This window comes from Cavia porcellus, unplaced genomic scaffold, assembly GCF_034190915.1.
Source record: "Cavia porcellus strain 051 isolate PalLab524CR breed Dunkin Hartley unplaced genomic scaffold, mCavPor4.1 scaffold_1, whole genome shotgun sequence".
NCBI lineage: Eukaryota > Metazoa > Chordata > Mammalia > Rodentia > Caviidae > Cavia > Cavia porcellus.
The window spans coordinates 212090541-212118528 of NW_026947484.1; the positions used below are offsets into that span (position 1 = coordinate 212090541).

Consider the following 27988-nt stretch of genomic DNA (forward strand, 5'->3'; position numbering starts at 1 on the left):
CTTCAGGGTACCTCGTGAAGTATCTCAGGGCTGAACCTACCTACTGCAGGCACTTCCTGTGGCCACAGCAGAGCCAAAACAAAGCTTTCCAAGCTTCAGTCCTCACAGCGTCTCTGAAGGAAGCTTGGCTAAGGGGCCCTTTGCCTGTATGTACCAATCTAAGCTGGCTGATAGTCAAGTCAGATCAGAGCTGGAAATTTCCTGCAGAAGGCAGAGCCTAAGAAGACAGGGAGACAGGATACCCCTTCGCAGGACTTCACGAAGACCCCCTGGTGCTCTCACTGTGCAAGCCTTGGGGGTGAGGCCTGTGACTCAGCCCAGCGCCAACGGCTCACCTCCAAACCTAAGGCTGGAGGATAACAGGAGGCCTGAGGCCTCCTGCCCGGGGTAGAACCGGGGCCTGGATCTACATCAAGGGCATGGGAAAACAGTCCTTGGCTTTGACTTCTCATCTATGAATCCAATACTAGTCAGCCTAAGGCTCATTCCTAGGTTTACAGAGCCGAGGAGCTACTCAGATCACAAACTGCAAACGAGGCCTCAAACCACTCAACTCATAAGACCGTCCCAAATGTTCTCCTCCCGCCAAGAGGAGGTGCCCAAAAGACAGCACTCTAGAAGGATTCTTCGTAAATACCCCAAAAGAGCTAAAGCAGAGTTTCCCAGAGAACAGAGCTGGGCACAGCCACATGGCCAAGACAGCCAGAACCACACAGAAAGTCTGCTATCCTGCCTAGAAAAACATGGTAATAAGCCACAGGCAGCTACTGCTAGGGTGTTTCCTTTTTCCCAACAGCAGACTTTACTGATGCTAAAACTTATCAAGGGCTGGGGAACAGACAGGAAGGAATGGCTCCAAGGAGCTCGTGTGCTACACAGGTCCTGCTGATAGCTTCTGCATGCTTAGCTCTTCCAGGAGAGCTGCCACACACAGGGTAGGCCTTGGTCACCCATCTCCTGTTCCCTCAGGAGTAGCGATCCTGGTAGTTCAGTATGGAGCCTCCTGCAGGCATTTGCTGAACTCACTGCTGGCAGACTATACCTTTTCTGTGGGAGTTGGCCCAGGGTCTCCAGGGGAACAACAGGAAAGGTCATATCCCTGCAGAAAGAACCCACCACCCAACTGGGGAAAACAAGGATGTGCCACTGTGCCATGCATGACCCCAGCAAGCTTGGAGGAGGGAAAAGGTGCCATGGGCTGGACAATTGGAACTGTGTTCAAAGGGCTCATCCCTGTGCAGAGCAGAGATCCCGGGACATGGCTGGCAAGGACAGATGGGTCTTATTGGGTATGAGGAGCAGATCTTAGCCCTGGACACATGGAGCGCCAGGGAAGAAAAGGAGGGAAAGATCAGTTGATGGTACATGAAAAATGACCAGTTTTCCTCCAGGGACAGAGGGGGCTGATAGTCATGAGCACTGAGAACCAGGCCTTTGCAAGAGCAGGCACCACAGCAGACAGGCCTGGCAGGAAGGGCACTGAACCTATGGATTCAGACTGTTTTCCACACAGCGCAAATGGCAGATGCTCTCTACTCCCACACCTGGGATAGCAGTGGGCTGCTCTATCCAGAGTATCTACTTGTCCTCTGCACCTAGAACTGGCCAGGAACACTTCCTTTCCCAAGGCCTCCCCCTGGTCTGACATGTGTGGTCAGGGGACACTGGGCTGGATGAAGTCATAACAGGGCCACAGCAGGGCCTCAAGACTGGAAAGGAGAATGTTAGCTTCCATTCTGGACCACAGTGACTGACGTTAGGTTGACATTCAAAGATTTGTCCAAACAACCCCTACCACCACTGCTGCCCCTGGGAAAGAAGACCCTGGGTAGCGTGCAGGGCTTCTCCAACTACAGCTCCGGATCCACGTAGGCTGAAGAAGGCCAGAGGAGAAAAAGCCCTTTCCCTACACTAACCCATCTGGAAGGAAACTGCCAATGTTCCCATCATCCTCTGGGGCCTCCTCTGTCTCAGGCCAGACACAGCCCCCGAGACACCCATCAGGCCTCTGACACTACTTATAGGTGCATGAAGCTTGCATGAATCTCAGTTTCTGTATCCATAAAAGGGCGTAATCACCACCTTCCACCTCATAGAAGAGAGATGAGGTCTACCCATCAGTCAACCAATACTGACTAATACATTCAAAATGGGTCATAATTCATGTCTTGCTGCCAGGTATCTTTAAACAACTAGTGGTTCAAACTGCCTGATGGTAGCACCAGTGGTTCAAGCTGGCAGCAAAGTGTTCCAAGGGCAAAGTCTCCCTGACTATATGTGCACATGCATGACCCACGGTGACAGGAGATGCAGGTCCAGATTCAGGACATTGGGGAGGAGCCAGAGAGCTACTCCTCTAGCTCTTGAGGGTGCACATGGAATAATCATTCACTGATCAACCCCCACCACACACACACACACACACACACACACACACACACACATACACTCACACACACAGTAGTGATCTGTCTTCCAAGGGTATTTCTGGGAATTCCACCAAACTTCGGTGAGGTCTGACGGTCTAAGGATATTTATACTTGGGGAATGAAGGACTGATGGGGCAGTCTGAGCTCCCAAGAGCAGAGGGCTCTCTGTGGGGCCCACAGATGACTGAGGAGCTGCTGCCTGCTAGACGGACCCATCAGTCAGTGACAGACCAGCATGGCTGCCTCTGCTACCAGGAGGCGCTGGAAGCAGGACCAAGTTAGAGGCCAGAATTCACCCAAAGCCAGCGCCTCTGGGAGGGCCGTCTACCTCAGGGGCCACCAAGAGGCCCTAAAAATCCAGTTTTCTACTCCTGGCAGGAGTCAGTCATGTACATCCTGAGTACATGCAGGATCGAAACCCTGGGACTAGACATAGACCCCTCACATGTAAAAACAATGGTCCTTCCACACAGATATTTTATTTTTTAGTGGGAGAAATGTGGTTTATGAATAAACAAGATAGCCAGTAAGTTTTCCTTTAGAGAAGATAGAGCGTCATGTACCCCATTTCCCTACAATTATGATTTATATCTAGATGTTCTCCAAGAGTCTTGAGTATACCACATGTTCAAATGTGAGCTTTGTAAAGATGGTTGGGTTGAGGGAACATCATGGCTGACTCGTTAGGAGATGGGGCCTGGTTGGAAGAGGCAGCTCCCAAAGATGTGCTCAGGAAGGGTTCATCTCCCTTGCAGGTTCCCCCAGTGACTTTCTCTACTTCTCAGCCACTACAACAAACCTCTCCATTTTAAAATTGCAGGTATCAGGTACTGTGTCTCAGCAACAAGCAAGTAACCAAGACAGATTTTGGTGCCAAACAAGATGGATCCTTCTTGTGATGCTACCCTCCGTGTGGTTCAGAAGCCTTTGGAAATAGCTTAAAGGAGTTTGGAAAGGTTTGGAGATGCCAGTCGGAAAATCAGTCCTAGAATACTGTACGTCAAGCATGATGAAAGAATCTCTTGGAAGCTCAGAAGACCAAAATTCTGATTAAGAAAATAAAAAAGCAGAAAGTACAGCCCAGGTTCAGGTTTCAGCTGGAAACAGGACTCCACAGCATTTTGTTACGCTATGTAAGAAAATCTGTCATTTTATTCATGTTCTGATGCCAGGGGTTTAGCTCAGTGGCATAAGCAGCTGCCTGGCAAGCGCGAGGTCATGAGTTCGATCCTCAGTACCAAAAAAAAAAAAAAAAAAAAAAGGCATAATATTCATGTCTGGAGATTCTAAGGGAGGTTGAGATTATGGGTGGCAGACTAATCTGGTTGAGAAACTTTCAAAGTAGCCCAATTTTCAGGCTGTGGCACAGGCATGGGCATGGGTACTGCCAGGGGCTTTTAATGAGGCCTACATTGAGAATCAAGAGCAAATGGCACAGCTGGGTAATCTATAAAGTTGAGTTTTATCAGAAAGGAAACTCCTTTATAGTTGGAAACTGTAAAGTTGGAGCAAAAGAGAACTTGGCTGCTGAAAAGATTAGTATTAAAAAGAAAACAAACACTTTACATAGGGACAAAAAAAAATATGCCTTGAGGCTATAGGAGAAAAGACCCCCGTCATTCAGACGCCAGGATAGAAAAGTTAGGCTTTACTTTAAGAAGAGACCCTCAGGGTCTCTTGCTCCAGAAAGGCCAGCTAGGAAATTGGCTTCCTAGGATGTTAGTCACAGCCTCAGTCATTTAGGCACTAAGAGGCCCCTGCAGCCATGATCCAAAAGGGACTGGCTACCACTAGAACCAGCAGAGACCTTGGTCATTCAGGCGGTGCATGCAGCATATAAGAATTATGGAGTTATGGAGGTTTCCACCAAGATTTCAGAAGAACGCCTGAGTACAGGCAGTGTGTATCTGAGAGAGCAGTTGGGGAAGCTGTGAGACTGCAGCCAAAAATGCAGTCTAGACTCCAAAGAGTTGGAGAAGCCAGGAATGCATCACCTCTGAAGAAAACCACAGGAGTGGGCAAAGCTGGCCTGAGAGAAGTTAAGAGGGTTATAACCTCTGGCAATGCCACACAGGCAGGGCTGCCCAAGCCCTTTGTAGTTTGTACCTTGCCATAACTTGCTCTGGGTGCTTGATATGCAACTACAAAATTTAATGTTTGTCCTGCTGGGTTTTGGATTCGCTTTGGCCCTCTAGGTTTCTATCCCTCTTTTCCTCCTTTTTCTAATAGGAATGTTTACCCTGTGCCATTGTATTTTGGTAGTGTTTAACTTTCTGTGTTTTGTTTTGTTTTGAGGTAGGATCATATTATGCAGTTCAGGCTGGCCTTGAACTCTTAACTTATCCTAGGTAGGCCTCAAACTCACAATGATCCTCCTGCCTCATGCCTCTCAAGTGCTGGGATTATAGGAATGCACCACCATGCTATGCTGAATTTCTTTTTTATTTTTATAGGGACTCACAGCTAAGAGTTTGCTGTGAGTCTCTAGGAGCCTGACTTGGACATTTCTGTAATGCTGAAACTGTTAAGACTTTGGTACTCTTAGAGATAGACAAAATGTATTATGCATAAAAAAAATGCTCATGTGTTTTTGGGGGATCAGATGTTATGTGTATATCTAGATGTTCCCCAAAAGTCTCATGGGCTCATAGGTTAGGCTTCTGAAAGGCAACTGGATTATTGGGGAACTGCAGTTGACTTGCTGTTAAAAAGTCAGGCTTGGTCAGAAGAGGAGGGTCATAGGAAGTGTGATCAGGAAGGGTGTATCTCCTTTCCCAACTCCCCCGCTGCATCTCTCTGCTTCTTGGCCACCATGCCATGAGCTGCTTCTCCTCTGCCATCCCTCTGTGCCATGCTGTCTTAGTTTGGTGCCAGCAGTCTACGGGCTAAAACATGAGCCAAAATAAACTTCTCTTCCTTTAAATTGATCAGGTCTTGTGTCTTAGCAACAAAAGAGTGACTAAGACACCCACCTTCTACTCTCTCTCTCTCTCTCTCTCTCTCTCTCTCTCTCTCTCTCTCCAAACAAGTATGTATGTGCCTTATTTCTACACTTTGGGCAAGAAGAATCCAAGACAATTGCCATGCCCCCATCTTACAAGCCCTGGCAACAGTGTCTAAGCTCCCTGATAGTCAGAGGACCTCTGATCTAACACACTGTAGGCATTGTAGCGTTCTTTAGAGGAGGGCCACACTGCCAAGTCCCCCTGATCAGATAGGGTCTGTTGAGTGGGCTTGCATGTCTTTTAGGGGCAGGACAAAGAAATCCAAAGCTTGCTCCAACTTCTTAAACAAGAACATCAGGTCCAAGCTACAGATGCCTACATAAGGTCCCACCAAGCTTCCCAGTGGGACCAACTTGCACTCCCCTGTGACACTGTCCTCTTCCTCTAGCCTAGTATGCTTGAAGTCTAGCCCAAACTCCCAGCCCACTGGATAGTATCAAATAGAACCATGGGCAGAACCAATACAAAATAGTTATACCACTATTGCGTAAGAACCAGGCAGGGGTGGAAGCCCTCTGGAGACAGAGAGAGCCAAGGTGAAGGGCAGCCCGAGCATGGAGGAGCCTGATGCACATACAAGCTAACCCAAGTCCCCCTGGTCAATCTCACTTTGTTTACATGAGGGTTTGGCCTAGATCACTTCGGGTCCCTTTCAACCTAGAATTCTGAGCAATGACATCACAGGATGCCCAATAGCTCTAGCTGCCTGGGTTCAAATGCTGGCTCTGCCACTTTCTGGTGAGATCTCGCAGGAGCAGCCTCTGAAGATCTTAACTTCTCATACTTAACATGGAGGTCTCAGTGAAGGCACATCTCTCTGAGTGAGCCCTTAGGAAGTTCAAGAGACTCCTGCTGCCACTTCCCTCATGCTCCCAAATGCAGGAAGTCCAGTGACCAGCCAACTTCATCGCCATTTACATGCAGCCTTTACTCTGCATGGAGAGGCCCCAGCTCCCCCCAGGCCCAGGCAAGTCCACTTCATGCACATGCTGGGGGCCTCTGCCCTGGTTTCAAGTATGCAGTCAGTTAAATGCTGGCATGCCAAGCAGCAGGTGCGGCCCCTGGGACAGAATAAGGAGCACAGCGGAGAGGTTGCAGTCACTGAGAGGGTGGGGAGCCAGCAACCTATGCTGGCAACACAGCTCCTTACCTCCCCTGTAGGATCTCTGAGCACGTGGATCGTGTTCCCCCAAGAAGCTGGAGGCATGCTGGAAAGAGTAGAGAGCAAGAGACAGGAAGCAATATGTACTGAGCAGGGATGACAGATGACTCAACAGGACACTTGTGGAAGTAGGTGCTTAGATCAGGGTGTCACCATGGAGATCAAAAGACCCAAGTGGCAAACAAAGGAAGATCACCCCGAGTTGACCTGTGCACAGGCACAGGGAGGAGGGGGGCACAAGCAAGCAAGGAGACGGGCGAGAATGAGCAAGAAGACCCCAACAGACTGGGCATCACAGATGGACACTACCCTCTTGCAGACTGGTGCCAGCTCTGCCTAGGGTAGTTAACCCAGCAGATTTCCTGGGACAGTGTGTAATATGGAGGACCTAGGAACCTAGCCTGACCCTCAGAAAATCCCCTCCAGCTATAGCCAGGGAAGGTGGGGAGGTGTGGTATCCTCCAAGTATATCACAGTCACTATTACTGGGACCCAGATGACAGAGAGGGGTTTGTGTGTGTGCTAGGGCCTGGAGGCACCAGACTGTGGAAGTTCTAGTCTTGGTTATACCATGAATCTGGGTAAGTTCATGTGAGATAACAGATTCTCTCTGGGCCTCAGTTTCCTCATATATAGAAAATGCCCCTATCAACGATAGAAAGAAGATAACATGGACTCTATCAGTGCCAGGCAACAAATGCCACTGGCCCACAGATGGCATTTTTAGACTTTCCCCAGGGGATTGGTTTATGCTGAAAAACAGAGCAAATATCCAAGACTGCCAGGATAGCCTAGGCAGAGAGGCTCCCAGGACCTCTCTGCTCCCAAGGCCTATCCTCAGGCCATGCCAGGGCTGACAGACTAAAAGAACAAAGTCTGGGAAGCACAACTGGAGGCTGGTTCAGTGGCCCCCTCATGAAATGCCTATGTGCTTCAGCTCCCTGCAGACTGCTCTTTCCCTGGGAAGGCTGTGAGCTCCTCCAGGCCAGGAGCTGTTTACTGCTGGGCCCCGGCAGCCCCTGTCTGGGAATGAAAGATGCCTCCACAGCAGCAAGCATCAACGTGCAGCTCAGAGCTCAAAAAGGAGAGGGCACACTGACTACGTCTTTCTCAACCTGCTCACACAACTCAGCTGACTCCTCCTGGTCATGGGAACCCTAGGAGGCTGACCCTATCTTACCAGCAAAAAAATTGAGGCTAAGAAAGGAAAAGAGGCTTGTTCCGGGGCAGAGACCTGGGCAAAGGGTTGTGGACACAGCCTGGGCGCTGAGAGCCCTCCACTTGTGCCGACTCTGGACATTAGTATCTGGGCCCAGCCCAGGGTTCAGAGTGGATGGTGTCCTGCAGGCCTGCCCCCAACACTGCCTCCACTCCGCTTGACTAGCACCCACTCCAGGTACACGGGGGCCAGAGAGGAAAGAGCTGGGCATGGTGTGGGGAGCCCAAGCTGGTGGTCACAGCTACCTTTGATGACTAGTGCCTCCGACAGCAGCCGCATCTTATACAGGGGCTTGTTCTCCACAGACAGATCATCAATCCCGGCCCGCGCGTACATGCTGATGGCATCTCGGTAGGAGCCCTCCACGTAATGCAGCTTGCCCAGGATCAGCATGGCCTCACACATGTACTGTGGCTGAAAGGACAGAGCCAAGTTAGCAGGCTCCACCCCAAAGCTTCCACCCCACTCCTCTCCAGCACCCTAGGAAGAAGACCCCTCTAAGCCCGAGGCCATGATTTGCCTAAGACCCTGCTTGGAAACCGACCCTCAGAAGCCTCTCTCGAGGCCATCACTACCCCCTTTCCATATCTGTGCTCTGTGGCCACCTCACAGTTCTTAGAGAAATGCTTATATGTCCCCAGTTGCTGTGTGTGTGCCCAGAATCCAGGCAGCTGCAGCCTGGGCCCTGTCTCTCTTTCTGAGACCCCAAAGGCTCCAGCCCAGGCTGGCACTCAGAAATTCTTACTCTGAGCATGAGTAGGCTGGCTGGAGCTGAGCCAAGAGTTATGGGCTCTCAGGCTTACAATCTGGGGGTTGTGTTTATAAACATACATATACAGGAACAAGTACAAGATAGGGTGACAGGCCTCAGATGGAGCTGGCGAGGATCTTTGTAGGGGAGAAGCAGTCACATTACCAGCATCAGACTGGAGACAGGAGCAGAGGGCCCGCTATGTCATAGTCCTCATCTTACCAGAAGTGGGGAAAGTGCAGAGCTTAGGAGGCCAAAAGTGCCTGCATTTAACTCGTTTTCTTTCCCCTGCTTTATCAAGGTCGCCTGTGCCTTCCCCCAGCCCTGGGACTTCAGGGCTTCCCTAAGCCTCCCAGAGGTCTGGACCAGCCTGGCCACCCCTACCTTAGTAGCCAATGCTGTTGACTGAGGGCAGTTGAGCTGGCCCTGAGCTGGGCCACCCAGTCCACAGTTTTGCCCTTCCATGTAGGCCCAGTCCCACCGTGGGGGCTCCTGCCCCTTCAAGTCCTGGCCTCCACCCCTATGCTCAACTAGCCCACCATCCCCTGTCCCTGCCATGGTGGCACCAATCTGTCCATGAAGCTCTTTGGAGATATAGTAGCAGACCCTGCCTAGCCTCTGTCACTGGCAGGAAGGAGCTTCCTATGCGGAGGTAAAAATGAGAGCCGCAGCCCTAGGTACAGGTTCCAACCCTCCCCATCATCTGCTGCCTTCTAAGGCCATGGCAAAGCCAGGCCCAGGAAGCAAAGTTTTTCTTCTCCACTGGTCTCTGGTTTTTCTCAGCACTCCTTCCTGTTACCTGGGCTCACTAATCCCTTCCTCTCAGCCATGCTCTCCATCCTTAGGGCCTTGCTCAGGCCCATCTCCTCCAGGAAGCACCCCGATATCCAGGGAGCTTCTCTTGCTGAATTCCTACAGCATCCCAGCAGGCAGGTCCTATCAGCATCAGCACACTGACCCGCTCTCACTGACTAGTGATTGACTCTCGAAGGTTGGATTTTTCAAGGGTATCTGCTAGTTTCCCCTAAGAGGCACACACTTCCCGGGCCAGGGCTACAGATATCATATCCCCAAAAGGATGCAGCCACAGTGCTTCTGAGCTGGGCAGTGACTGCCATTTTGCCCTTGTCTCAAGCCACAGGTTCCATTCCTCCCTGTGTGGCTTCATTATCCTCATTGGCAAGGGAGTCAGTGACACCCCTCACCTCCCATCATAGGCATGCTAAGAGCGTTAACAGAGCAAAGTTCTGAGAAAGGTGCTAGGTAACTACTGGATACAGGTAATTATGATGATTATCTACTCCATGAGGATGAGGAGAGGGCAGAGAGGCTCAGAGGGATACATTTTAGGGCATAAAGATGGCATGACGAGTGGTAGCTTTTGGTGGACCCACCACTTACAACAGAGCTTCCACACAGATAAGCTTCCACACAGAGGCCCCCAAATGTTTTACGAAGCTAAATTTATATTATTTAAAAAGCTTCTGTTAGTCCTGAAAGTCTAACTCTCTTGCCTTTTGGTGTTAAGATGTGTTTTTCTTTTCTTTCTTTTTTTTTTTTTTTTTTGTCTTTTTCATTTTTATTGGTACCGGGGATCGAACTCATGACTGCCTGCTTGTAAGGCAGGTGCTTATGCCGCTGAGCTAAACCCCCAGCCCCTGTTTTTCTTTTTTGCAGCAATGGTAACAGTATAGTTTTGCTCTTGATTCTTGCTTTTCTAAGGTCCTGTCTTGGCAACATTAAATGTCAGCTCCTCTCTCTGGGACTTTGACTTTGAAGAGTTCTTGGTCTGTCAACCCAACAGTCAGCACCCGAAAGCCCTGGTTGAAGGGCAAGACGCTCTGGGTGGGCTGGAGTACCCTGCTGTGTGGATCGCCACCATGGATTCTATTTGTGCCTTATTGTGCCTAACCAGGAGAAGGAAAGAATGACCTTGTGAGTGTGTAGCAGGAAAATACAGAAGGGAGACCTATAAAAGTAGAAGTGCCACATCATTCTTAATTCAAGCTACCAATATTTTATATCTATTCTGGAATTTCCTAGGAACAAAAAGAAGTGGCAGACTGCATGACAGCTTGGGAGGTAGAGACAAATGGGCCTGAGTTCAAGAACTAAGGCACCTGCTAGTGTGGTCCTTGGCCAAGGGATCACCTCTCTGGGTCTCGGGAACAGGGTTAAAGGAAATACCTTGCAGAAGACAGCTGGGAATCCCCGAAGGGCTGCTGCAACTCCTGGAGTTCAGTGAACTCCTGAAGTTACACAAAGGGCTTGTTTTCACAAGCCCCTGAGAACCAGGCTGCACAGGATCTTAGAGACCTCGCAGAGGTAAGAGTTTCAAGCTAACCAGAGAAGGCACCTTACGATGTCTCTCCCTCCCCTCTCTTCCTTATTCATCAGAACTACTTGCCATTCAGGGAAATCCATCTATGATTGTATCTGTTGCCAGGAGATAACATCCCAGGCATACTTTGGCCTTTGGAGGTAAGACAGAAAGGCCTCATAAACTACTTTTAATATTTTAATTTTCCTCTGGCCTGGATAACAGTGAATTTCTCCATGTTATTGGTTATATATTATGTCTTTATTTAATAAAACAGTAAAATTTGTATTTCATAAACGAATCTGCAGGCTGGGCGTGGTGACACATACCTGTAATCCCACACTTAGGCCACTGAGATAGAAGGACCATGAATTTAAAGCCAATCTCGGCTACACAGTGAGATTCAAAAATAGTAATAATAATAAATAAATGCCATATGGTAGGTGACACAGCTTGCACAATACATGCTGGTATTATTCTGTTAATACAAATGAGGTTCACTAGGAGAGAAAGCTCCCACTGAAAACTCTCCGCATAAAAGTAATTTATCAAACATATATGCTATAGCACTGCAGAAAGCTGTGTGTGCACACATGTTTGTAAATGCACAAAGAAAGGCATGTGGGACCCACATCCAATGGTGACTAGGGCTTCAATGCAGGACACGGAGCCAAGGAGGGAAGGTGGCACTCAAAGACCTTTGCCATTCAAATTGCTTGTTTACTGTTGCATTTTCATAGTAGGCTTAAATTATGTATTTTTTTTTTAAATTTAAAAAGTAGCTAATGAGGGGCTGGGGATTTAGCTCAGTGGTATAAGCGCCTGCCTTGGAAGCAGGCACTTGTTGAGTTCGATCTCTGGTACCAGTAAAAACGAAAAAGACCAAAAAAAAAAAAAAAAAAAGTAGCTAATGGAATCTACTAGAAAGAAACAGAGGCCTCAATGGGAAAAGCATGGAACCCACATAAGTCTAACCTTTCCAATAGGTAGATGAGGAAAGGGAAGGCCCAATCAGATCAGGGGCCTAGAGCTACTTTAATCCAATGCAACCCTCACACTGTGAAATAATTCCTGTCAAAGAGCTAGAAGCAAAAATCTGGAACTTCCGGCAGACTTTCCCGTCTCTCCACCGCTCTACCACTTAAAAAATAAGGCCCACATTCTTGTCTACCACTCAAGTTCTCACTCTGACCCCAATGCACCCTTACAACCTAATTTCACACCATGCCCACTTACTTCTGCTAAGCTAACCAGCTGCCCCAGGATTATTTATAAGAACACTTCAATCACAAACTGTTTTCTTGGCCTGAATTCCCTAGCCCTGTCTCTGTGGTGTATAACCCATTCCCTCTTCCAGTGTCCAGAACAGCCCAGTTTCCGGATTATTATCACCCCAGTCTGTCCTCTTCCTCTTTCCAGGGAAGTGACTTCTTGGGCTCCCACATACCCCATCCCTGCACCACCTGTCACAGGGCAAAGGCTGTTTATTCATTTGTTCTAAGCCTTATCTTCCTAATGGATTTGCAACCTCCTGGGGGCAAGGTCCATGCTAGATTCATCTTGGTTTCCCTCAGTGTACTAAACACAATGCCCTCCAGACTGCAGGTCTCAAGAAAATGCTTAAGGAAGTATTTGGAACATCTCTTGAAAAATCACTTTCTGTTTTCATCTATAATGACGTACCATGCCCTTATTATAGCTCAGCACACACTTTAATCTAGGACAGTCTTAAACTCTGATGCTCACATGAGTAACTGGGAAATCCTGTTAAAATACAGATTCTGTTCACATTTTGCACTTCTAACCAGCTCACCAGCAGTGCTCACTAAATACACATAGACTTATACCAGCGTGCCATATTCTGGAGCTCTTCTGTTGTTGGTTAGCTCTGCATACATGCCTGCTACCAACTAAACTCACTGAGGTCTTATTTCCCGAGAACACCCAAGGATCCCAAGGATCCCGGCACATCTTAGGTCAACTAAGTACTATCCAACAGAAATATAACTTAAGTCACAACTGTAAGCTAGATGTGTAATTTCTTAAATTCTAATAAAATTTTTGGGACATATTTAGGCAATTAAAAATTATGAAATTAATTTTAGTAATATTTTCTTTAATATAATATATTCAAATGATTATCACCAGAATGTGTAATCAATATAAAAAGTTAATTCTCTCTGTTTTGTTTTGTAGTACTGAGTCGGAACCTAGGGGCCTGTACAAGGAACTCCCCCCTGCCTTTTTTCTTTTTATACAGGGTCTCACTAAGTAACTAAGTTACTTTTGGTCCTCCTGCCGCAGCCTAAAAATTACAGGTATGCATTACCACACCCAGTTAAGTCAGGGCTCTTCAACATTCCTTGTTTTACGCCGAGTCTGCAATCATTCACACTCAGGGACATCTCAATGTAACTAGCCATGCCATCAGTGACAAAGCACCCCCTGCAGCCATGGCTAGCGTACGGAGCAGTGCCAGGCCAACTATTCAGACAGACTTGTTGCTCTAGTAATCAAGTGACCCAGAAAGGGCTGGGACAGCATATGGCAGGCAAGACAGGAGAGGAGAGGAGAAGAGGCTCTGGGCTTGCGGTCTAACAACTCACCGACAGCCGCCCATGGGTAAGGACACTGCTCAGATAATTTTTGGCTTCAATCATCCTGCTCTCATTCTTCTCCAGGAGAGGGATGGAGTCTTTTATTTTGCCTTGGTTCTCCTTCAAACACTGCTCCAGGAGGGCCTCGGCCAGCAACAATTTCCCAAAGTCATCTGAAAAGCAAGGCAAGGATCAGAATGGGTAGCGAAGGCAGCTCCTGGGAGTGACCCAAAGTCCATGTGGAGACTAGCACTATCCCTGGACCCCCCAAACATTCCCATCCAGCATATGAGTGGTACACATTTTCCATAAACTCAGAGAGCTTCTAAAGAGCAGCACAGTTACCGTACAAGTTGCCCCTTTGGGTTTGTTTCCTGCTATAGTTTAATACTTGAGAAGGCAGACTTTCCAGGATTTAGGGACAAATTTCCAGAATTTAAGAATTAAAATAAAGGCCAAAGTCATACCTAGGTCCTGCTGTGGATAATAAGTTTTTAAACCAAGAAGAAATTCTCCACAAACTACTGAAGAGGAAAACTATATTGAGTGACTTACTAACGCGTTTTCCCAGGCTCCTAACGTCTGTGTAAACCTAAGTTGTTGTTTCCCATTTTGAGGTACTTTTAGTGTAAGGCTCCCTGGCAGTCTAAGCAGAGTGAGGTGGGAAGCCCCTGGGCTGGAGTGTCAGGCAAATGTTTGAGCACGTTTCCTACTGGCACTTTGGGAGTTCTCTCAGATACAGAGCTCAACTGCATACCTTACTGGCTGGCAGGTGGCTCCCACTGCCTGGTTGAACTTGCTGCCTCCCGCTGCCACATGCAGTCGAGGTGACTTGGGCACCTGAGCCTGGTGTGTGGGGTACGGGGTTTGGGACCAAGTGTGGCCTCACATAGCTGACTGTTCAGTGTCCATCCCCCAGCTAGCTCCCTGGGCGGGGGCCAGGCCTACCACTCACTACAAGTGCCCAGCAATTACCTGTTGAATGAATCAGATCCTCTCAACCCCCCAAAGCAGCAGCCATCAGGATCAGCAAGATTAGCGCCTACCATCAGTCTTTAGAGATGTCTGCTCAGCCCATCTTTTCAGTTTGATTTGCAGCCAGGATGCTTCTCCTTCCTCACTCTGAGGATCTCAAAGTTGGCTCATCTCAAAGGCACTGGTCTAAAACTGTATACTTTCAAGGAGGAATCTCCTCCCTTTAAAAAGACTTCCTGCAGAGAGCAGCCCAGATTCTCAGAATCCTAACAGTACAGTCCCAGGAACATCAGATGTTTGCCCTGAGAACATCAGATATGGTATCTTTTGCTATTTACCTCATGTTTTTTAAAATTAACATCTTGAGAAAATACCCATAAAAGTACCTGGCCCAAACTCCAATTCATTGCTATCAGAGCACAAGTGGGTAGAACCTTTCTAAAGGGCTGCCTGGCAACACGGATCAAACCTGCTTCTGTATATGCCAATGGTCCAACAATTCCGTCAGTACAGATTCCCTTCTACACCTGTACGGCCTGTGGTATAAGATCCTTCCTGCAGTATTATTTACACCAGCAATAAAATAGTGATAGCCTTTCTGTCCATCAGGAGGCTAATTAAAGTGTGAGACACATGTAACAAGGGATGCCATGCAGCCATGAAGAGGAATGACAACACTGTACGTGCTTTTATGGAGCATACTAAGAGACCAACTGATAAAACAGCAGAGTAATATGCTACTGTACATTCATGCATACTAGTATATGACAGCACACACACACACACACACACACACACACACAGCCCTAACAGACTGTACCAGCAGTGCCATTTTAGTGGGAAAATGGCAAACGCTTTCCACTCTACTTTTTTGCACCAATGAAATGACTGAGCCATGTAAGTACATTACCTAACAAAAAATAAATTTAAATCTAATCAACACTGACAGGCAATCTACATTTCCAAATCTCAGCCAGGAGGAGGGGCAACTGCCTAGCAAGTTTTCAGTGAAAGCCTAAGTCTCCCTCTAGGGAGAAGGTTCTCTCAGCTTTGCATCTGTAAAACTCAGGCTTGGTCTGGGCATGGTGGTGCTTGCCTAGAATCCCAGCCCTCTGCCTCTAGAAGCAGGAGGATTGCAAGGTTGAGGCAGTTTAGTGACTTCACAAGAATCTATCTCAAAATAGTAAGAAAGCGTTTATCCGTGTAGCTCAAAGGTCTTGAGTTCACTCCCTAATACAGTAATGAAAACAAAAACAAAAACTCAAGGTAGGCAGATCACTCCTAAGAAGGGCAATGAACGCCTACCCCCGGGCTCCGCCCCTGGGCAGGTCCTGGTCCTCTGCCCCGCCCCCCATACCTTTCAAACCCAGAGAATCCTGCTTAGCTTTCTTCTTTTCTCCTTTCCTCCAAATAACCGGGGTGTCCTCTGAACCCCAGCGCTGTGATCCAGCCCTTAGGGAAGCAGTGCACATACGGTTCAATAAGAGTGGACTGAACAATTTTGAGTAGAAGGATGAAAAATTGATAGGTGTATTTTTCCGTCATCTTGCTAGTGCTTCATTTATACTGTATTTTATGAAAGTATGAAAGCACAACAGATGAAACAAAACAAAACAAAACTGATTCCTCACCACAGTCCCTTAGAGAAGCACTGCTCTAATCTCTAAGAGTAACCTAGTCTGTAAAAGGAGCACTAGTATTTAAGGGCTTACAGAGTGCCAGGCACTTTATTATATATTTTCATTAATCTGCAAAGCCCTAAAAGATGGATATTCCCATTTTATAGACCAAAACACACACAAGAAATATTGTTAGGGTCACACACAATAACACTGCCAAAATATAATCTGTCTGTGCTGCACCTCCTGCAGAGCATGGCTTTTAAGAAGTCAAAAATCAACAATAGTCTACAGACTGAAGCGTAGGCTGAAGCGCAGAGTAAACCCCATAGGCAGGGTAAAAATTGTTCTTACTTTCAGGGACTCAGGCGCTTCAGATTTTTTGTTCACAGACACTTTCTGTCCTTGTGGTGGACGGACTTCCTCTCTAGGGTCTCCTGGCTACATCTCTGTTTAGCAGACCTTCAGCGGCTGTCAGAAATTCAGTTAATTTTCTTCCCTTGTTTAACTCTCCTTCTTCCGGTTCCACCTCTCTCTTTCTTTGCCCACTTTCCACCCCACTATTCTCAACTGGCCTGTCTATGGAGCTACAGGATGTTTGCAAATTAAAAGTTGTACATTTTCAAAGCCAGGCATACCTGTCATTCTAGCACTCATGGAGCCTGAAGCAGGAGGATACCGAATTCAAGCCCAGCCTGGGCAGTTTATTGACTTAAGACTCTGGCTCAAAATTAAATAAATAAAATAAAATTTAAAAATGAAGGGCCAAAGGGATGCAGCTTGGTGTAAAAGCCCTGGATTCAATCCTCAGTATTGAAAAAAAATACTGATTTTTCAGTAGTTAAGAATCCAGGTTGATAAAGCATCCTCACCTCCCAAAGGCCAATCAAGCTGCTTCTTAGCATCCTGCTGTCTGAAGCCCACCCCTTGGCCAGCTTGTCTCCTCCCAGGAGAAGGCCTCCTAGACAGACAGTAAAGTAGCTATGATGTCCCCCCAACCCTGGCCACAGGGAAGACCCAAAGGAGGTAGCTACTCAGTCTCCTCCCCCAACTCATGTTTTGAAAGCCTCTGGCTCCTCCCCGGCCTCTCTCAGGGTGCCTGGTCCCAGAGGCCCTCTTGGAAACCACCTGCCTCCTGCCCATACCTCACAGTCCTTCTCTCTACATGCCTACCCTTAGGATGGTGATAAGAAGCTTTCAGGGACCAAAGGCCAAACTGCAACCCCAAACTCACAAGCGCCAACATTACAATTAAACCTGAATCATGAGGTTTCAGTTTAGAAAAAAGGACTCTACATTAACACACCACTGCCTTAGGAAATGTGGTCTAGCCAGCCCCTGTCCTATCAGGTCAAACAGGCCCAGTGGTTTTTGCAGCTGGTGGGGCCTTCCATTCATAGCCAGCCAGGGAACAGCCCAATATCTACAGAAGGCCACCTGCCTCCAGCGCACCCCTGCTGACTTGCCCAGTAGAAAACAATCTCTAGTGGAAAAAAAATCAACTAAAAATAAAAACGAAACAGAAAGACGGCTCCCCTAGAGATAGAGACTCAAGAAACAAGATTCTAGTGGGGGTAAGCAAGTATTAACTGCAAAATTTTTTGATCTCTGCTCCACATTTGAAATTAGTAAAATATTGGAAATTGGTTCAATTCAACAATCGAATGTCAAGTGTGGCCTTATTCAGATCTTGGCTGACAAACTAACTCTAAAATTTAATTTTAATTTAAATAAAATTTTTTTCAATAGGGTCGTGTTATATAGACCAGTCTGACCATGAACTCACAATCCTCCTACCTCAGCCTCAACAGTGCTGGGATTACAGGCCTATTAGACCTGGAAAATTGCTAGCTTTTTTGAGAAGTAATAATGATATGGTGGAGTCAGGCGTGGTGGTACACTTCTGTGATCCCAGCACTTGGGAGGCTGAAGCAAGAGGATCACCACGAGTTCAAGGACAGTCTGGGCTACATATTGAGTATATGTATATGAGTATATGTCTCAAAAAAAAAAAAAAAAGAAATAAAAAAATATATAATGATTATAATTTATTTTTCTTTTTTTTTTGTACTGGGGATCAAACTCACGACCATGTGCTTGCAAGGCAGGTGCTTAAGCCGCTGAGCTAAATCCCCAGCCCAGTGGTTGTAAGTTTTAAAAAATTCTTATTTAATAAATATACACTGAAATACTAAAGTGTGGCAGTATAGTCAACAAGATGGCTTATGAGCTCATATTCAGTCAAGCTGGATAGTAGAGTTCATCTTTCTTTAAAAATGTTTTAAAACTTTTTCATAAGCTTTTTTTTTTTAATCACTGGGATAGGCTCCTTGGATGGTTTTTTTGTTTTGTTTTGTTTTTGTTCTTACTTTTGTAGCGCTGGGGATTGAATGTAAGGCCTTCACACGGAGCTCATACCCAGACCTCCTTAGTTTTTATTTTGAGACAGTCTTGCTAAGTCACCCGGGCGAAGCTCCCACATATGATCCTCCTAACCAAGCCTTCCAGAGTGCTGGGATTAAAGGGGAGTCCTTGTTTTTTATAAAAATAAACCCCAGCGGCACCAGCCACACTCTGGGGTTCCCCTGCTTCATCCTGACCAAATCTAAGCCGGATGTAATTTGAAGAAAACACACAACAGTAGTAACTAGCTTCCCCTGGGGGTGATGGGAGAAACCTTCTCAAACAGGAAGAGGGTGCAGGGACCTGTTCTGCTTCAGCATGTCCTGACCTTCCTACCACCCATGGGGGACCCCCCACAGGGCCATCCTCCTGTCCTCCAGAGTGAAACCTATGTACTGGGGGCTAGCCTTACTCTAGAAATCTCTGACACAGCAGGCCTCAAGGCCTCAGAAAAATGGGGTTCACTGGGTTCTGCTCCCTGAGTACCTCCCACACCTCCCCTGTACCATGTGGCTGTTGAGGCTTTGGGCCACTGACTGGAAGTCTAACAGGCCAGGGGACACTGACACTCTTCCTCCTCGGCTGCAGTGTGTGGACTAGTGCCAACATCTTGGAAAAAAAAAAAAAATGGGTTCTTGATTTCCAGTGATCAAGAAGTCTTGAGCACCAAAATAGCAGTCCCCGCTACACACACACAAATGCTCTATGTGTGGGATTTGGAATCAATGGCTTTCTTTTTCCTTTTCTTTTTGTTGTTTTTAATGTGTTTACTGGTTTTGTTTGTCTCTATCATTTGTTTTATTTTTTTATGTTCTTTTGTAGGAATATATATATATATATATATATATATATTATCAGGCTAGTTTGGAACTCACTGAGTAGCCCAGGATGGCCTCAATCTCTTGGTGATCCTACTGCCTCAGCCTCTGGAATGCTGGAATCACAGTTGTGCACTACCATACCAGGCTTATTTTTATGTATTTTCACTAGTATATGCTTGCAGCACATAATGATTATATTCATTATGAGGAGTCAGTACATGGATGTAACGCATCTGAATTCTTTTTTCATCCCCTTCCCCTCCCCTCTTCCTCCACTGGTCTTCTTTTCTCATGTTAGTATTTGTGTGCACACATGATTGTGCACAAATGTGTGCTGGGTGGCAGTGTATCTGGACTTAACAGAAATCACTCACAGAACCAAACCCCAAAGTTGTCAGGAGAGATCCCCAGTGCCGGAGTGTTCCTCATTGCACGGACCAATCCCTACAGTGAAGCTTGCCCAGGCTCCAAGCCTTCTTTCCACCTCGAGGGGGCTGGCAGGGGCACTGGCTGGATAGAGGCTTTACCACATAAGCATTACGTGACCTCTAGTGACCCTAGTGCCCCCACATCTTTCCTGTACAGGGACACATGCCCTACCCTCCTCATGAGAATTTTAAAATAATACACAACAGGGGCTGGGGACTTAGCTCAGCGGCATAAGCACCTGCCTGGCAAGCAGGCAGTCATGAGTTTGATCCCCGGTACCGACAAAAAAAAAAAAAAAAATACACAACACTTTACACTGTGCCACGTATAACCTACGCTATAACAATTTTCCGATGATTTTCCATACAATATGGCCAAAGTCAGTCTGAGAATCGTGGCAAGATTTGCACATAAATTGGGCACATTATGGCCCTGAATTCTACCATTTTCTCTCTTGAGCCCAGTCCCTGTCTCTTTGGTTCTCTGGCTCTCAGATTCCCACATCTACCCAGAAACTCCTTAGTTGATCTCTTCTGCTCTGGAAAAGGGCTCACCTGATTCTCCAAACCTGCACCTCAAGTCTGCCCAAGCTCCCACTGCCAGGCTCAGAGGTACACTAAAGCCTCAAACAGATCTTCCATCCCTGCCACCAAGTCCTCCATCCCCTTCCCCTTTGGCCCTACACATCCTCCCCTCCCCTAAATACCAGGCAGGGGCCAATGTAAGCTCCGTCACTTTCTCTGAACTCCACAATTCAACACCAAATACCCTGAGAGAGCATCATCAGGATGGGACTTTATGCCACGAGTCTTTGCGACATGGCCAAATGAGTAGAGGGATAGGCTAGCAGGAGGTGCAGGGGGGATTGGTGTGCTTATGATCCCAACACTCTGGAGGCTGAGGGAGCAAGGTTACCATGAGTTCGAGGCCAGCCTGGGCTACCTAGTGAGCTCAAGGTCAGCCTAAGCGACACAGCCTCGTCTCAAAAAACCCAGAGGTTTGCGAAAAACAAAACAAAATAAGAACAGTGGCAACAGGGCCATATCACTTAATTTCTCTAGGCTTCAATTTCCTTAACTGTAAAGTGGGCAAACAAGAGCAGTAGTGCTGGCTGTCATCACCATTACCACCGTTCCCAGGCTGGACAATTTTTAAAGCACTTCAGATCTGCGCCTCTGCAGCCAACACTCCCAGGCTATGCCACGTTGGGCCCTACGAGGGCTCCCCGTACCTAGGGGAGGGCACCAAGCACACTACCTGGTGCTGGAGCCTGGGCGGATGTTCTCGCGCCTCATTGAGTGTCCTCCCGCCCAGTACAGGAGCCCAGCCCAGCTAAACCAGCCCTCATGAGAGCCTCCCACTGTGTCCACCATAGACGAGGAAACTGAGTTTCGCCAGGCCTCTTTCCCCAGCTCACCACCCTCCCCGGGCGCTAGGCACCCGCCACCGGTCAGCTGCGGCCGGAGCTCCGGTTTCCACTCTACTTGGGGAAAAGAAGGACGGGGCAGACATCGCTTCCACCAAAGAAGTTCAGGGAGCGCAGGCTCCAGCGCTTCCGGGAGGTGGGGGACGCCGAGCCCCTGGAGGACAGACCACTGGCCCTGCTCCCGCTCCGCCCCGGCCCGGCCCCGCGGGACCCGCGCGACCCGGCGCCCCGCACTCACCCGTGTCCGGCACGGCGGGCCCGGGGCCCGAGTTGACTCTGCGCCCTCCGCCGGGCGCGCGCAGCTGCTGGGCGAGCTCGGGCAGGCGGCCCCAGCGGCCCTCGGCGCGGCAGCGCTCCAGCTCGCCCTCCGCCTTCAGGTGGGCGCCGTGTGCGCCCTTCGCAGCCATCTTCGCGCCGGCGCCGCGGCCGAGCGGGGCAGCCCCGGCCGGGGGCGGCGTCCCGGCTGCGGCGCGCCGGCGGGCGGGGTCGACGGCAGCGCGGGCGGCGGCCGGGGCGCGGGCGGCGGGGGCAGCGGAGCGCGCGCAGCGAGGGGCGGCCCCGGGCTGCGCCGCGCGCTCGGGCTCCGGCCCCGCCGCCCCCGCACCCCCGAGGGGCCCCGCAGCCCCCGCCGCAGCCGCACGAGCTCTTGCCGCCGCTGCCGCCGCCGAGCCCACAGGACCCGCCGCGGGTCCGCGCGCCGCCGCCCGCCGCCCCGACCCCGGCTCCGGCCCCGGCCCCGGCCCCGGCCCTGAACCTGCGGGGGCGAGGCGCGGCCCCGGGGACACCGCGGCCACCGCGGCCGGGCGCGCGACCGGCGCCCGCCCCCCGCCGCCGCTGCCGCTGAGTCCAAGCTCACTTGAATGCTGCGCGTGGCCGGGCGCCCAGCCCGCCCCGTCCCCTCGGGGCGCTGTCCCCCGCCGCCCGGCTAGTGGGGGTCCCGTCACCGCTGCCGACCCCGCGCGTCACAAATCTGGGGGTGTGCCCCGCCCGCTGAGCCGGTCGCCTCGTGAGCCTCCCTTGGAGCCCTACCATCCAGGCAAGCGTTTTTAATGTAGTTTACTTAAGGTACTAAGGATCGAACCCAGGGTCTTTGCACTGAACTCCATCCCCAATCCAGTTTTTATGTCTTTTTTTGAAACAAGGTCTCGCTCAGGCTAGCTCGAAATTGCGATCCTCCTGCCTCAGCCTCCCAAAGTGCTGGGAGCACCGGCGCGTGCCCAACTTTTGTTTTCTTAACAGCGTCGTTTCTCTGTAACTTAATTGTACTACACTAGCTGGCTGGCTTGAATCTCCGTTGCCCTGGATTTTTTAAAGGCTCAAACTGTCCCTGCAACTTCATATTTACTTATTTCTTCACCGTGGTGTCTCAAGACTGATCAAAGCTTCATGAAGCTTAGCTAAGTTTAACCGGGCGCTGCCGCTGGGTTTCCTGAAGTTCAAAGGATAACAGGCGGGGCCTGGAGAGGAGGGGCCTTGTCACCTAGTTGAGAGACTGGTTACGGCCCCGCCCCGGTGCGACAGAGGCTCGCTGTTCTACGTAGTCACTGAGGGTGTCACTTAAGAAACGACTACAGCAGCCCACAACATCGTTTCACAGGTTGTTTGACCCAGCCCTAAGACGGCACCAGACAGCAGGGTCAGGCCAAACTGACACTCTTAGACTCCTAGGAGTTAAAGTGACCACTTCAGTCCCAATGCAGAGGTCGCCGCCCTGCCCCAAGGCTTTGGGAGTGTGCCCGGAAAGCGCTCTCGGCCTCACGTTTGCGCGCCACTATCTGTGGGAAGGGTTTCCCCGTGCCTAGCCCTGTGGGACCTTTCCTCCGGAGGTCATCTTTTAGATACTTCAGCCCAATTCCCTTATGGACACTCAGTCCTTGCCTGGGGGGAGGATTACCTGTCCCCAGGTGCTGCTTGGAACCCCTGAGACCTACCCTAAGACCCGGGACCCCGAGGCAGAGGGGGAAAATAGGACAGCTCTGGCAGTGGGAATTTGGAAACAATTTTGTCAATCGGCCCATACGCCCTTCCTGTCTGACTGGCTTTCTATTATCCTCTGGCTGCCCTTAATGGTCATCAGAACTGTATTTCTCTGGAGAGAGAATTTGGGTTAGTATGGCCAAAGAACACACTGTGATCCCCATCCCGGCCCCATCTCCGAGTTCCTGGGAGTCAGCTCCCAGGGCCAAGGCCTGGTGGATAAAAGGAGGTGACCTGGCTGCAAACAAGGAAACCTCCCCCTCTTCTCCACAGTACATTCATTGCCAGCCCTTTCCCAGGGTGCAGAGCACTGCAGAGGCAGCCTTGTGTGGTGTTCCTTTGACCGGGTCCCCAGTAAATAAATGTATGTGTAGGCAGTGGGTTGGGGTGTCACAGCCGGCATGCCTCAGATGTATCACAGGCTGGTCCTCAATATGCCTGACCCCTTCTCCAATGGTTTCCAGCAGGCACAAGACCCGAGGATTCTAGCAACTACCCTTTTCCAGAGAAGTTTCAGACTGCAGGAACAGAGGGGATCTGTGCTCGCAGCATTTGCCAATGTAAAAAGCAACTAGAAAATAGGGTGTTGTAATGTGAAATCTCTCAGATGAAAACTCGTAACAAATTCTGATAAAGACTGCTGTGATATGGCAGCTCACCAAAATGCTTACAGCTTGGTAATAAACCAAGGGCATGGTGGTTCATGCCTGAAATCCCAGAACTGAGGAGCCATGAATTAGAGGCCAGCCTGGACTATGGAGCCTTGGCAGGCTTAGCCTCAAAACACCAAAAAATAAACCAAGCTGGACCCAGGTATCATGGCACACGCCTGTAATTCCAGCACTCTGGAAGGACTGCAAATTCAAACCCAGCCTGGTAATGTAACAATTTAGAGATCCCATTTCAAAATGAAAAATAAACAGGTCTGCGAATGTTGCTCAATGGGAAGGCCCTTGGTTCAATCCCCAGGAAAGAGAGAGACAGAGAAAGTAAGGGAGCAGTGCCAAACTGAATTTTGCTTACTACAGACAGGAGGACCCTTGGCCTTGACAGGCTTACTGGTGCTTCCGAGGAAGTGTGGAGTTCAAAGGAAGTAAGCACACTTGCTGAGAAATGTGTCTTTTCGGTGAGCAGCAGAAACTACACTGGCTGGACTCTAAAACTGAGTCAGCTGAAGACATCTGCCACCATCATTAGGCAGAGAGGCCTTTACCACTGGGCTGGGAAAGGCTGTTGTTGATGATTCTCATGAAAGTAGCAACTTGATGAGGCTGCTCATAAACTTGCAGGTTGAATAGTGATAATCTAGGTAGGCCCAGAGAGAGTCGTAGTGAAAAGCTCATTTTAACCCACAAAAGGCCTGCCCTTGTTTGGATTCCCAGGGGAAAATGTTACTAAGTCAAATAATGACGTGGAAATTTTCAGAAAAGACCAGTAAGATCCAGGAATGCAATAGGTTTTTTTTTTTTTTTTTTTTTTTTTTCGGTCCAGAGCATTTTGCACATCTGGTTGTGTGGAGTATGAGATTTACCTCTTGGGGCTGGGGATTTAGCTCAGCGGCATAAGCGCCTGTCTTGCAAGCAGGCAGTTGTGAGTTCGATCCCCGGTACCGATAAAAACAAAAAAAAAGAACAGAATCATAGGACACTTGGAGGACTTTGGGTACCTGGCTGAACATTTGTGGAAGGCATGAACCAAAGCACAAGGATCCACATATGGTGTTTTCTCCCAAAGAAGATGGGCAGAAACATTGGCTGCTTTGATCTAGAAAAAAGTACACCACAGATTCACCATTGTAAGTCCTGAGACCTCAAAGGTAAAGTAGTATCTGAGTTTGGTACAGCAGAGAATGACTATTTTTCAGTACTATTGTTATTAGTGATATTATGGTACCCATTTCAATCAAAAGTTTGTGAGCTTGTCCTTTAATTTCCAGAGAAATGTTTCCTTGTGGGTCTAAGAATAGAATGGGAAATTGAACATCTTCATTGGTGACTTTTTTCCCCTTTAATTTTTTTGATTATTTATTTGTTTTTGAGACAGTGTCTCATTATGAAGGTTAGGCTTGACTTGGACTCACTATGTAGCCCAGGCTAGCCTTGAATTCATAGCAATCCTCTTGCCTCAGTCTCCACAGTGCTGAAATTACAGACATGTGCCACCACACTCCCCTTTCATTTCTAAGTTTTAAGTCTCTTGCAAACCATTCGGTAAGGTTTTAGGGGCCTGTCTGTGGGATTGTTTCTTATTTTAGTTTCTAGTTGTATATTAAATCCTCTAAATTCTCTCTTTCTGGGTTAGGGTCATTCACGAAAAAAGGGCAAGAGCCAGGGCCCATCTGCTTCAGGATCTACTCAGTGCTTTTCCTAGGAAAAGGGCTGGACCCTGAAGTCCCCTTTGGACTTCTCTCTTGACAAAGAACTAAATCAGCGATTTATTTTGATCAAGAAGATGAAGGAAAATGACCTATAAACTTGGCTAACATCTGAGCAGCTTTTCTCTAAACCTCTTTTTTTCTTTTTAATAAACCAAGTTCTTTAAAGTCACTTTTGACTATTTTTTATTGAACTTTCTGCATCTGAAATTTCTACTAGTATATCAATGCTCTGCATTATGTCTCTAAAATAATTCCAAATTTCTCTGCGATGCTCTCTCTAGCTTATTGAATCCTTGCAGCAGTATCCAAAGTGTGGCTCACTATTTTTGGCATTCTTTTTAAAAATGTTGTATTAAAAATATTTTTAAAGGAAACTTTTGTTATTTATATATTTGAAGCATATCAGATATTTTATGTACAAGCCAAGATGCAGTCCCTCCTTTCTCCAGGGAGGGGCTGGAGGCTGGCCACCGATTGGACACTTCTATAGACTTAAGGAGTCTTTGAAAAAATAAGAACAGAGAGAGAAAAAGTGAAATTAGACCTTGGGCCCCATGCAAGACTTCTGTCCCAAACTCTTTTAGTCCAGAAGACTCTTGCAGGAAGCACAGAGGGATAGCTGCATTAGTAAAGGGTGTTGAGCTGCAGATCTCAGTTGGATCTTGGTGGCATTCAAGAATTGAATGCTGGCTTCCTGATAAGACCATCAATGCAACTTTGTGCTAGTTCAGAGCAGTGTTTGCTGTCATCACAGGCAGGAACACTGCCCTCAGAGAGCCAATAGCCAACCAAGGCAGAGCCAGGATATTTAGGAAGGATTCGTCTGTAAAGGGAGCTCTCCAAAAAGGGGGCTTGGGTTGAACAAGAATCATGATACTGTAGTGTAAAGTTCATGGACAGGAAAAGGTGAAACCTTTCAAAAGAGGGTTTCAAGCAGAGCATGCTGGTGCACACCTGGATCAAGGTACTCTGGGAGGCTGAGGCAGGAGGTTTGTGAGTTTGAACCCACCCAGTTTGGGCCACTTAGTGAGACTGTCTCAAAAGAAACAAACAGACCAACAAAAAAACAGCCTAGCCATGCAGCTCAATGAGAAGGAGATGGGTTCAATCTGTAGCACAGTACCACAAAGAAAACAAACAGAGAGGGAGAGGCTTAGAAAGTAAGTGGTAGTTTGAGATTGTCTGCTGGAAAGTTATAATGGTTTCTTCTTGAAACTTCTTGAAAAAGCAGCAACATTATTAACAATTTCATTGATCTCTGCAGTAGTTATGTTGCTGTTTGGTAGTAGATGGTGTCCATTCCTCCCGTTCAATGACTCAAGATTTATTACGTGTGGGTATTCTGACACCCTCCTCACCCCCATCAAACTCTTTATTCTAGTTGTCACAGCAGTTATGAATAATCAGGCTGGAGGTCACTAAGCGCTCCCAGTCCCCCATCTAGAGGTGGCCAGCAGCCCTGCTCAGATGTCCTCCATGCCTTCTGTTCGTCCCTTCTTGCCATTTGGGGTCATCATAGTTTCCATTGGGGGATCCCTTAGAAACCTGTGTTTCTAGCACACAGTAGATAGATGACAGGCGCTTTGGTTTTTGCCATCCCACCTACGGTCACTCTAAATTTGAATATGGATTTTACAGTTGCTTCCTGGTCAACAGAATTTCATCCACGCAGGTGATGCCACAGAATGACAAACTGCCACTGGGCATGGTGGCATACAACTCTCAAGGTAAGGGAGGAGAATGGCAAATTCAAAACCATCCTGGGCAACTTAGTGAGACTCCTCAAATCAAAAATGGTAAAAAGGGTTTGGGGACGTAGCTCAGTGATAGGGCACATGTCTGGCACATGTCAGGCCCTGGGTTCAATCCTTAGCACCACACACACACACACACACACACACACACACACACACACACACACAGCATCCTACCTTTCTAGTCTTACAGAGTCATGATCCCCATAACCTATTTGTTTGCAAATCAGCTTCTACCTATCTCCATGACTTTTGGCTCACTGCATTCTTGCCCACACTGTCTCATGACTTATCTAGTTATTAGTCCTGAGTCAGCCGCCTCAGAATTTGAAACTTTGCCAGCATCTGGCCAGATGGCCAGTCCTTCACTAACAGCTGCCATGACATCTGCATGTACTGTAATCATTAGGCTGACAGACAAAGACTTACAGAGGCAAGCTTCAAAACTGTGCAGTGGTTGTGTTTGTGCACGTTAGGCATTCAATAATTATTTGCTATGCTAATTTGAGAATCTCAGGCTGTCTCAGGTTTCCTCAGGCCTTGGAGGTAAAAGTTCTAGGGAATCTTTTACCTACCCACCTACTTCATGACCCAGGGTACCCACACTTCGGGTATGCAGTGAGCTCCCTCTAACCTCCCATCCCTTCTAGTTCTCGAGGTCTCTGGTGCCTCCTGATTGTCCTTGGTGACTTTTGTGTCCTCTTCCAAGACTGCTGCTATGGTG

At 48.3% G+C, this 27988-nt stretch overlaps 1 protein-coding gene across 2 annotated transcripts in view; it reads right to left on the reverse strand.

Annotated features, from left to right (window-relative positions):
* Ttc7a (tetratricopeptide repeat domain 7A) overlaps positions 1-27988 on the reverse strand; it is a 130089-nt gene that overhangs the window by 87646 nt on the left and 14455 nt on the right. The window contains exons 1-3 of one of the 2 annotated variants that reach the window (XM_003473072.4): positions 21395-21628; positions 13493-13656; positions 8061-8229 (exon numbers count right to left, since the gene is read on the reverse strand). In XM_003473072.4, coding sequence (XP_003473120.1) covers positions 8061-8229; positions 13493-13656; positions 21395-21563 — 502 coding nt within the window. In that variant the 5' untranslated portion in view covers positions 21564-21628. Of the gene's footprint in view, positions 1-8060; positions 8230-13492; positions 13657-21394; positions 21629-27988 lie in introns of those variants that run through there. The other variant, XM_063229069.1, reaches the window with a different exon arrangement.